The sequence below is a fragment of the Phragmites australis genome, chromosome 9 (assembly GCF_958298935.1).
Source record: "Phragmites australis chromosome 9, lpPhrAust1.1, whole genome shotgun sequence".
Lineage (NCBI taxonomy): Eukaryota > Viridiplantae > Streptophyta > Magnoliopsida > Poales > Poaceae > Phragmites > Phragmites australis.
Window position 1 is genome coordinate 20,879,065 of NC_084929.1, and position 11,226 is coordinate 20,890,290.

Below are 11,226 nucleotides of genomic sequence, written 5' to 3' on the forward strand. Positions count from 1 at the left end.
CGTATACAAAAGAAACAGGAGACAAATGTAATTGAAACACTGAACTTTATTTATTCATTATCGAACTCATAAGTACAAGTTTCATCGATACAATATTTGCTCCACATACACATACGCACACGCTATCTGACTATTTTTCTTCTAGCAACTGTCTCATCCTATTTCCCGTGGCCTCACGAGGCCTCCGGTTAATTACGTCTGTCTACCGGATAACCTCCGATTAACCTGCGCTGCGAGTCGTACTCATGATGTCTCCGAGTCTGCAAGACTGTAGTTACGCGCATCAAAACAGAGCAAAGTAAGCGTTAGATATAATGGAAACGGGACAAATAGTCTAGCATGAGCTTTATGGACTGTTTATATATCTCGGATCATGATCGGCCATTTAGGCCACAGAATATATAGCTCCTCATCATCGACCGCAGCCTTAGGTATTACGAGAGAATAGAGAGGGAAAGAGTCTAGCTACACGATGGTTCACTAGCTACAACATGATGAGAGCCTGGTGAACTGTAATGTTTCTAGCCTCCTATCTACGATCTCTACCCTTAATCCCACATGCAACTCAACCACAAAGGCAAACACCATAAAGGCGAAGTGTAATAACAAGACGCAAAGGCAAAGAGCCACAAAGACATCATAGTATCGAGCCCCCCCCACTATATGTCATCGACCACGATATAACACCAAAATAAGCTCATTAATCATCATTGGCCATGTAACAATATAATCGTTAGACTATCAATAGCAGCATCGGCAAAAGGGGCTCAGGTGAAAGGATCACATCACAAAGTCCTCACAGTGAGGCCACAATCACAGGGCCACAACAGCTGCAATTGGACGGCTACAACAATAGGGAAGCAAACATTGGAGCCAGACCGAACAGGCAGTAGAGCCACAATGACAACAAGCCTATACTTCTCCCATCAACAAGTCAACAGAACCGAAGCAGTAGGTTACGGACCTCAGATTAACACATGTGCACATCACTAATATCAACTAACAAAGCCATCCATGAATACATCATAACAATAAGATCATCCCAGGGCAATCAACACCGAGCCACAGTAACAAGGCCTCAACAAGTAAACTAACTAGCCACTCAATACATGACTGGGCACCAAAACATAGCAATGCACACCATGTCAGGCGCCCAAGCAACATGGCCAGATAACCACAACACATTGAGATAGGCCATAACGCAACCAAAACACCTAATGACAGCCTCTAGATAACAACCACACCCGCAAGAACACATTGATAGCACACAAACACCCGACCGGCCATACACAAGCGCAGCAGTGCTCAAGTTCCCAGCAGGTGGTATATGAGCACAACAGCACTAACTCCGAGCCGGCAATGCATAACAACAAACAAAGAAAGAGGGAGGCAACCAACATATGCACATCCATCATAGACCAACCAACCAGCCGCGCTCGGTGGCACTCAAACTCCCCGTCAGCTTGCCGGCGACACTTTGACTCCCGACCTACGCGATGGATCACAGCAATGGTGCAAAACATAACCACTGAATACACGGGCAACTGGCCACCAATCCAATTCGCAAATATAAAAAAAAGAAGCATGTGCAGTAGAAAGTATGATGACTGAAAATCTGTTCCTAAAGAGCCATGAATCTGACTCGAATCAGTGCATTAAGTCTGAACATTTAAGCCATGAAGTACAGAATCACGGATTAATCACAGAGCTACTGTGGAGAGTTTCAGAAATTAGATGAACAATTTACTGAACCCTGGATAAGCAGAATTTGTTCTCAACAATATATCATAGATAAAGTGATGATGTATATAATTATATATCACAGCTGAATCCATGAATACATTAAGGGAGAAAACATATCAACTATTGAATGCCAATGGTTGTGGGCAGCCATGGTACCCTTTTATTTCAATAACTGCTGCTGCAAATCATGAGGGGGATATTACTTCCATTTGTCGAAAGAACCACTGCCAAGATTTCTCTCCAGGATCCAGTTCCGTCGCCAATTATCAACTGCTCTTCTTACTGTGGCTCCGGCCTCCAGGATCTCTGCATCAGTGAATTTGTGCTCCACTATTCCTATTGGACCTGGCTGGAGAACGTGGATTACAGTCTCAACATCTTGCTCCATCTGCCTGAGAAAGATAGCATCAAGTAAGCAAATGATAACATAAATGGAGTACTTATTATACAGCACGATGTTGCTGAAATTTTCAAGGTAAGATGTACCTGATAAGTTGAGGTAACCTTCGAGGTAGCAGCCTCAGGAAAGACATCACGCTCACCTTAAGCTTGATTCAGATTTCTGTAACAAAAAGGGATTTTGATATAAAGAAAGAAGATTACCTGACTCTGAAGCAAAATAATATATCGCAATTTGTGCTTGTATAGTCATGAACTTCTAATTTATAGCGTAGCACAGTTATATTTTATTTACATAACAAGAGGGAAGTTCCCTAACATAGCTACTGAATAATTGAATTTTGGACATTGACTCTACCTCATCAGACCTTCTAGTACAATTCCCAAATTGAGAAACTCACAATATGCAAGTTGTTAAATGTTCAAGACAAGCTGATGAAGGTACAATCTATTAATCTTAGGGCCCGTTTAGTAGGGCACCAGATTCAGATTCACCCTAGAAGTGATTCAGATTCATCCTGAAAACGTTTCTCTGGTGAATTAGAATCAGTTGTGAAATCATTTGGCGAGCCGACTGGATTCTGATTCTCAAAAGAGAGGATCGTGGCTGAATTGGCCATTGTACCCTTGTCTATTTGTGCTTACTTATACCTGGGATGGATCTCATGATTTTTAATAATTTTTGCACAATAAAATCTAAAATAATACTGCAATAATAACATCCATTAATCTGAACACCTATGTTGCACAGACACCGCGACACGATACAGACACGGGGATTCGACATTTAAACAAAACGACACGGGATACGGATATATTTTTTAAAAATTTTTATAAATAATATGTAATGAGAAAATGTATAACTGAAGTTTAATAACAGATAATAAGCAAAAAATGCAGAATGACCTTGAGATGGTCATGAATTACTAAGTAGCTAATCATCTTCTTCCCCGTCAATTAGCTCAACTTGCTCCACAAGGTCTGCACCTTCAAAAGACACTCTCCAACTCGGGCTCTTCAAGAGATAGATCAGCCACTTCAAGAATTCCAACACCACTAAGTGATTCATAGTTATCCCTACATCCCACATTATTGTTACCCCTTGTTTATAAGCTTTCGATCACCTAGAAAAAAGTCTCAAGTTATTGTGTACAAAGACCAAATCTTTTGCACGCTCAGGAGTTAGCTTCCACTATATTCTCGGTTGCAATATTTGCACCTAAACCCCACATTTCTCCCACCACCACATGTAGCTCTACCAAGTACCTCAACAAAATTCCACAGTGGTTTATTGCCTTGCTCATTTTCTGTCTCATTTGAGGTATTCCCATCCATGTTGGATCAGCAATGAGACCTGGAGATAATAGTAGGCACTAGGCAGTTAGGCACCCAAGGGCCAGTTCTCAGTTGGATCGGCAACCAGACGTCCAGACTGCGGCATCAGCAACAAACAGAGGAAAGAAAGGAGGAAAGGTTTGGTGGTAGACAAAGTGCATCGCATCCCTGGGTCATGACAAGCACATGGAGGGTTGTCTCATCTGCATCGCAGCTGTGCACGCGGGATCACGGACGGAAGGAAAGAGATCTCAGAGAAGAGGCTCACCAGTCACCTGTTGTTGCGTGGCGTGGCGAGCTCCTGATAGCGGCAAGAGGCAAGTGAATCAAGCAGATAGCAGGGCAACAGGCATCGTAGAGATAAAAGATGAAGAATCTAGGGTTGCTTCTAGTGGGCTTGGGCCTTTTCCCCTGACTCGTGGGCTCGCCGTGTCTCCTCCGTGTCCAGCCATGTGTCCAGCCATGTCTGCCCGTGTCACCGGACAGGCCTGCCGTCTCCGATTTTCTGTTCTTTTTTTTTTTGGTTGTTTAATCCACCGACACACGCCGGGCACGTGTTCGCGCCGTGTCCATGTCAGACACGGCGATCGGCCGGAGTGTCCGTGCATCACAGCTGAACACTTAAGCATTACAATTATACCGTATACAGATATCCTAAATTGCACCCCAAATCTCCAATTAAAACGAAAAAAAATGCGCACAACACTAGCTGAACACTTGAACATTACTTATACTGTATACACATACATGCATAATCAATTGCACATGGATTCAAAATCATCAAAGAAAATTCATAAAGATTAGCTTAATTCAACAATTACAGGAATATATAAAGATTAGCTTGCTGCATCATACGTTATTCAGAGAAAATTTCACAGGACAATGTGAGCTGAGAAAGCGCACGCACATACATTCAAAAAACACACATATTCAGAGTTTTTGCGTTCACATTTCACAACTCATTCATTGTTTATGCGTTCACATCTCACAACCATTCAACGTATATGCATCGGACAAGAATTAACCATTCACTGTTTTTTGATTCACGAAGCACGGCGCCACACATCTCGACGAAAACATTATCTAGATACACAGGAAAAGGCAAAATCAAAGTTGGGGAAGCAAAACATGAGGCGGTGCTACTCACCTGTGAGAGAAGGACTTGAGGTGGAGGCTGGGACTGGAGATCTAGACGCGGCCGGGAATAGAGGAGGACGCCCGGGCTTCGATGCGGCACCGACGAGCTCCGGTTCGGCGGCGCTAGGGCCTGCACGAGCGGGGAGGAAATTCGAGCGGCGATGTGGGCGGCGCTAGGGGCCGGGTCGAGCGAGGAGAGGAGCTCCGAGCGGCGGTGGCGACCTGCAAGGCAAGGCGGGGAACCCTAATCGCCTCGCCCCCAAGAGCGAGCGGCAGCGGGATGTTGCGGTCTTGCGGGTGGGGGTAGCCTGCGGGAGGAAGGGGGTTTTGATGCAGTGGCAAACGCGGACAAATACCTACCAACATTTTTAGAGAAAGGAATAAATTATTCTAGCATCTGCATAGCAAGATGTATATAGCTAGCTGTCAATTAATATATAGACCAAATAAAATCTGACAAACTGAGAAGAAAGATAAATAATCTTTAAAGTCAACCACAAATTCTAGGACTAAACTGTCACCCTTTTTTGTCGAAGACTTCCATCAAAAATAGTCTTAGCACTTTGCAAGCATCCTTTATCTATTTTCGTTCCTCCATCCTCTGTAGCAAAGCCTAGAACCGAGTGCAATAAGTCCCTTAAAAAAAACCTACATAGAAGTAGACACTTGTGCTCTGTTAAAAATAACATCACTACGACTAAGCTATATAGCCTAACAAATAGCGCTAGCTCCAACCAACAATTGGTACTTAAGTTTTTGGTTAAACCCATGAAACCAATTTCCAAATATATTTGAAACACTAGACGAGATATTAATACCAAAACAAACTTATACCATATAGCCCAACAAATAGCGTTAGCTCCAACCAACAATTAGTACTTAAATTTTTGGTTAAACCCATGAAGCCAATTTTCAAATATATTTGAAACACTAGACGGGATATTAATACCAAAAGAAACTTATACCATATAGCCTAACAAATAGTGCTAGCTCCAACAAATAATTGGTACTTAAGTTTTTTTGTTAAACCCATGAAGCCAATTTCCAAATATATTTGAAACACTAGACGAGATATTAATACCAAAAGAAACTTATACTATACGTTAGATTAATTTAGCAACATGACAATCAAAGAATAAGTATTGAATTCTTTCATCAAGATCAAAAAACAACATTTGGTACTTCCCTGTCAATGATGCTTTGCTAAATTATCTTTGGTTAGAGTAACACTGTTATAAAGAAACCATAGGAAAACCTTAGTTTTTAAAGGTATCTTAAGTTTCCAATTATACTGATTTGGAGGAATGAAAAGGCCATTAATCAATGCTCTATACATAGAATGAACTGAAAATCATCCATGTTGATGTAAAGACCATCTAAACCCGTCTCGCTGATTACTTAAAACTATTGGACCCAATTTAGACACAAGTTCATGCAAAGCAATCAACTTACTGCCTATTAACGCCCTACGAAAAGTGAGATCAGATGAATCAACATTTATAACCTCCGCTACAGTTGAATTTTTTTGATAGACTATATTATAAAGGGAAGGAAATTGATGTCTAAGGGTGCTTTGGCCTAACCAAACATCCTCCGAAAAACGAATCCGAGAACCATCTTACAAGTTAAAAGAGCCTAGTCTCAAAAATTCTTGTTTGACCTTCGTTAGGCCAAACCAGAAATGAGAGTCTCTAGCAACTTGTGATATGGTTTTATTTCTCAGGTACTTATTACGAATGATAGTTTTACACGTCCCATCCTCATTAATTAACTTGAACAACCATTTACTAAGTAAACACTTATTCTATATTTCTAAGTTAAGGATGCCTAGACCTCCTTGATCCTTAGGTGTACAGAGAATGGTCCACTTGGATAGCCTATAGTTCCTTTTGTGTCTATCGTATTACCAGAAAAATCTAGACCTATAATAATACATTTTTTAAACACATTTGGGGACTAAAACAGGAGAGCATGAACATAGGTAGACTGGAGAGAACCGAATTGATAAGGACTAGTCTCCCCGTATGATATGTATTTTCCTTTGCAACAACTCAACCTTTTTTTGGAATCGCTCTTCTATGTGTTTCTAGTCTTTATTTAGCAACTTCTTATGGTGCATTGGTATTCCCAAATAACGGAACGAAAAAGTTACCCATTTGGCATCCTAAAATCTGCGAGTAGTCATTTTCGTATTTCTTAGTTTTACCATAACAAAACAATTCACTTTTATGCAAGTTGATTTTTAAGCCAGATAATTGCTCAAAAGCGCATAACAAGAGCTTCATATTCTTAGTCTATTCAATAATATGATCCATAAAAATGATTGTATCATCAGCATACTGTAGAATAGAAAGACCATCATCTAATAGATTTGGGATGACACCTAAATTTTGGTCGTCTTCTTTTGCTCGAGATATCAAAATGGCCAACATATCGACAACTATGTTGAAAAGGATTGGCGAAAGTGGATCACCCTGCTTTAGTCCTTTCCTTGTCTGAAAGTAATGGCACATATCATCATTAACCTTTACACCTACACTACCCCTCGACACTACCAGCTCAATCCAATTGCACCATAATGATGAGAAACCTTTCATTCGCAAAGTTTGCTGTAAAAAAAGACCAGTTCACTTTATCGTATGCCTTCTCAAAGTCGATTTTGAGAATGACTCCATCCAATTTCTTCTTATGCATCTCATGTAAAGTTTCATGTAGAACAACAGCCCCTTCCAAAATATATCTTCTAGGCATAAAAGCTGTCTGTGTAGGTCTTATAATTTTGTGGGCTACTAAATTAATTCTATTCGTGAGGACTTTAGTAAACACTTTAAAACTCACGTTCAAAAGACATATGAGTCGGTATCGCTGGATGTTGGTCACTTCAGACTTCTTAGGTAACAGAGCTATAATCCCAAAGTTTAGGCTATAGAGAGGCAATTCGCAATTATGGAAATCATGAAACAACCTCATAGGTCATCTTTAATGACCTCCTAGAAGGTTTGATAAAACTCAACTGGGAAGCTATCTGGCCCTGGTGCTTTATTCAGTTCTATTTGAAAAAAATTGCATCTCCCACCTCTTTCTCGGAAAAGGCTGCAGATAATAACTCGTTTTCGTTAGGAATATCATCTTGGCGAGTCTCATCCACTATAAAATGATTATTCTCCGAAGAACCAAAAAGGCCTTTTGTAATATTTAGTGATGAAACATTTAAGGTTTTCATTACCCTCGATAACACCCTCCTCTTGTGTAAGCCTAAAAATACGAGTCTTCCTATGCCTACCATTCGCAACCAACTAGAAATATTTAGTATGAGCATCACCTTGTAGCAACTTAGTTGTTTTTTAGCGTTGGAACAATCTAATTTCTTCCTCTCTCAACAACTTAGTAAGCTGACTTTAAGATGATGTTTAAGCTCTATTTCCAGAGGTTGTAACATGGTTAACTCTGCCTTTTTATCTAATTCATCCAACTGTGCCAACAAACTTTGTTTTAACTTTCTATCTTCTCCTAAGACATTTCTTGCTCAACCACGCAAGTACTGTCTCAACTTCCTAATCTTATATTGCCAAATTTCTAAAGGTGATGAACCACACGTATCATTTCTCCAAACATCTGCTACCATATCCAGAAAGTCGTCTTTGGTTAGCCAACTAAGTTCAAATATGAACATTGGCTGATGACCACATTGTGAGGCATTCATAGTATTAAGTAGTAGTGGAGTGTGATATGAGATATCTCTAGACAAAGCCCGAACTGTTGTAAGCAGGTACTTTTCCTCCCATTCAATACTCATAAGGATCCTATCCAATTTTTCGAACATAGGGATCTCTCTCGAATTAGCCCAAGTAAATTGTCGACCAGTGGCTCTAGTTCCCTCAAATTCAACGCATTAATAATAGCATTGAACAAGAAAAGATAGTTGCCATCAAAGTTATCATTGCTTTTCTCATGCGGGCCTCAAATAATGTTGAAATCCCCACCTACTAACATAGGCAAGTTATCTAAGCTACATGAGTGAACTAATTCTGACAAAAAACTATCTTTGTATTCTACTTGTGCTGCCACATAAACAGCAACAAGAACCCACCGAAAGCCGTCATCTTTATTTCTTAAAGTAAACTTCATAAAGAAATCTCCTATTGACACTCTTCCAATATCATAAACCTCCAAATTAATACCTAGGAGAATACCACCAGACCTGCCTCTAGGTTTAGACCAATGCCAAAAAAAACTCGCGACCCCCACAAAAGTCTTCCAACTCAGAATCAGTGAATTCTTTTCTATTAGTCTCCAGAAGAGCAACAAAATCTAGCTTTTCCTCCCTAGTAGTCTTGGAGAGGAATCTAATCTTAGCCAAGTCTCAAAGACCTCTACAATTCCAAAAAATCCCTTTCATTAGAACTAGATTTATTTTTTGGATGCAAGCCTTCTATGAGATAACTTACCTCTCATAGATACCTTTTTTGGTTTTTTGGGACCCACTTGAATTAAAATAGCACTGTCATCCATAATCTCGTTCGTCAAGCCATGACATAGATGACCAAGAACTATATTATCAATGTTAGTATCATCTTTTTCACTATCAACATCAGTATCCACTACTTTAGACATGTTCCTAGACTGCTTAGGAGTATCAATAAACCTGTCCAATTCTACCTTCTTAATAAGTGCAACCGATTCATCTACATGTTCTCCCATGAGAGTACCAATGTTATGAATGTTTTTAGAAATGTGCTTATTAGGGATAGAGAGAATTGAGTTTGTATGCATACCATCGCAATCCTCAAGATTTCTTTTGGCCACCAAATGGGATGCTCTCTTAAGAGAATCCTCATCCGCAGTATTTGCACGCTTTTTGCTATAACGTTGCGGAGGAGTACCCCTTGCCTTCGAACTGGCTGGAGCTGTGGAGACCATGGGCACCTTCCTGCAAGCACCATCCCGCCCGTTCTTCATTTTAACAGCAACACTATGATGTTCCTGGGACAGAATAGCAACACCATGTTGTTCCTGGGACAGAACAGCAGCAAGAGGTGTACTCTGAGGCCCCAGGTCCAGCATAGCCCTGGAGGATGGCGTCCCTGGGCCATCAAGCGCTGGCGTGGACCCCTGGATCGTCGAGAGGGCCATGAAGGAGTCTCGTTCAATCGCTTCTTTCGCTGTGAACTCAGCAGCAGGAAGCAGCACAAAGACCTGCAAAACAAAGTTAGACTCATTACAAACCACCACCACCAACGCCTCCAACTCCTGAGCCTCATCTAAGCTGGTGAAGCCCTCCACAGTCACCATCTCCTCCTCTTCTGCCAAGATTTTATCCGCACATGCCCCTAAAAGCTACTTCACCGCCACATCAATAGCTTGATCTACCAAAGAACAGAACGCCACTTGCTTCCCTCCTGAGCATGGGAAAACTTCTTGTGACTATCATCACCTTCATTCCCTTTGACACATCAATCTCAGTCCCAGCAAACGCTCCACCTTTAGCTCTTTTTGCTTCTCTATGCCCCTTGTTCTCTCCCCCCTGAGACTCATTCCCTTCATCATCTTTGCCATAAGAGTCTGTTTCCATGTGCACAACACCAATACTAGAGGCATGTTCTTAACAACAAAATTGAGTTCAAAAAAGCGATCTCCTATGACCACATCCATCTGATCAGGAATAAGAGCTGCATTCAACACTACCACAAGGAACCTCCCAAAAGAATTGCACCTTGTTGTCACCATATCGACCTTTTCTATTGCACCAAACATGGTACCAATGGCCCATAAAATCTAAAACTTACGTAGCTTCTTTGGGAGCCCCTTAACTCACATCCACACCTTTTAAAGTGGTATCCCTTGCTTGACTTTGTTGTATTCTTCGAATTTCAACATAACCCCCAAATCTTTAATTTCAGCCCCTCCATATGCCATAGTACGCTATAGCTCTGCCTTTGATGGAAAAGGGACCACGAACGTATTGTCATCTTGCACCTCCACCTCCCATTCTCACATGCCAGGAACCAACAGATTAAGGTGTGCAATGAGTTGAACCACTGTGATTTGCCCACTGGTAACCTTCACCAAAGTGATGTTGTCATCTGAGGTGTCCTCTGTGCTCAGAACATTAGGGATATGATCGAACCCCAACCCTTCTGCTGCATAACCCACTGAGTGAGCTACTGGCTTTGGCTCCTTGAGAATTGGACAAACGATAAGCCACATGATCATCACTTTCACAGATTTCACAGAAGAGGATTGCGGAACAATCAGCTGTCTTATGCCCTTTGGTTGCACATTTGAAACAGTACTTTTGTTTGTTGCCCTTCCCACTTGCCCTCGACGTGCCCGCCTCCGACTTGCTAACGGGTGCCGAATCCATTCACAACACTACTGACTTGCTCTCCTTTCCTCCATCTGTTGTAGTTGACAAACCAGAGACAGAGGCCGCGACCGAATTTAAGGCCGACAACCCTTTCGCAATCGCCATTTGCGTAGGAGCTGAGGGTGCACTCGGCGTAGCCAGCGATGGTGCTGGAGCGGATCCAGATAGTGCTGGCACCGTGCCCACCGCAGTAATCACCTCAATCACAGGTGCCACTTCAAACAAAGAAAGCGTTGCAACCGCGG

The 11,226-nt window shown here is 41.5% G+C and overlaps 1 protein-coding gene across 2 annotated transcripts; it reads right to left on the reverse strand.

The window, feature by feature from the left end:
* Nucleotides 1-1,758: 1,758 nt before the first annotated feature.
* LOC133928773 (uncharacterized) lies at nucleotides 1,759-4,949 on the reverse strand. Of its 2 annotated transcripts, none has more exons than XM_062375253.1 (3): nucleotides 4,625-4,949; nucleotides 2,230-2,305; nucleotides 1,759-2,135 (listed from the first exon to the last, which is right to left on the reverse strand). In XM_062375253.1, exons 2-3 carry the CDS (start codon nucleotides 2,274-2,276, stop codon nucleotides 1,943-1,945), a joined length of 240 nt encoding a protein of 79 aa, XP_062231237.1. In that variant the 5' UTR covers nucleotides 2,277-2,305; nucleotides 4,625-4,949; the 3' UTR covers nucleotides 1,759-1,942. The 2 variants fall into 2 exon arrangements, with proteins under 2 accessions (XP_062231237.1, XP_062231238.1); XM_062375254.1 differs by lacking the exon at nucleotides 4,625-4,949 and adding an exon at nucleotides 3,049-3,911.
* Nucleotides 4,950-11,226: the final 6,277 nt, after the last annotated feature.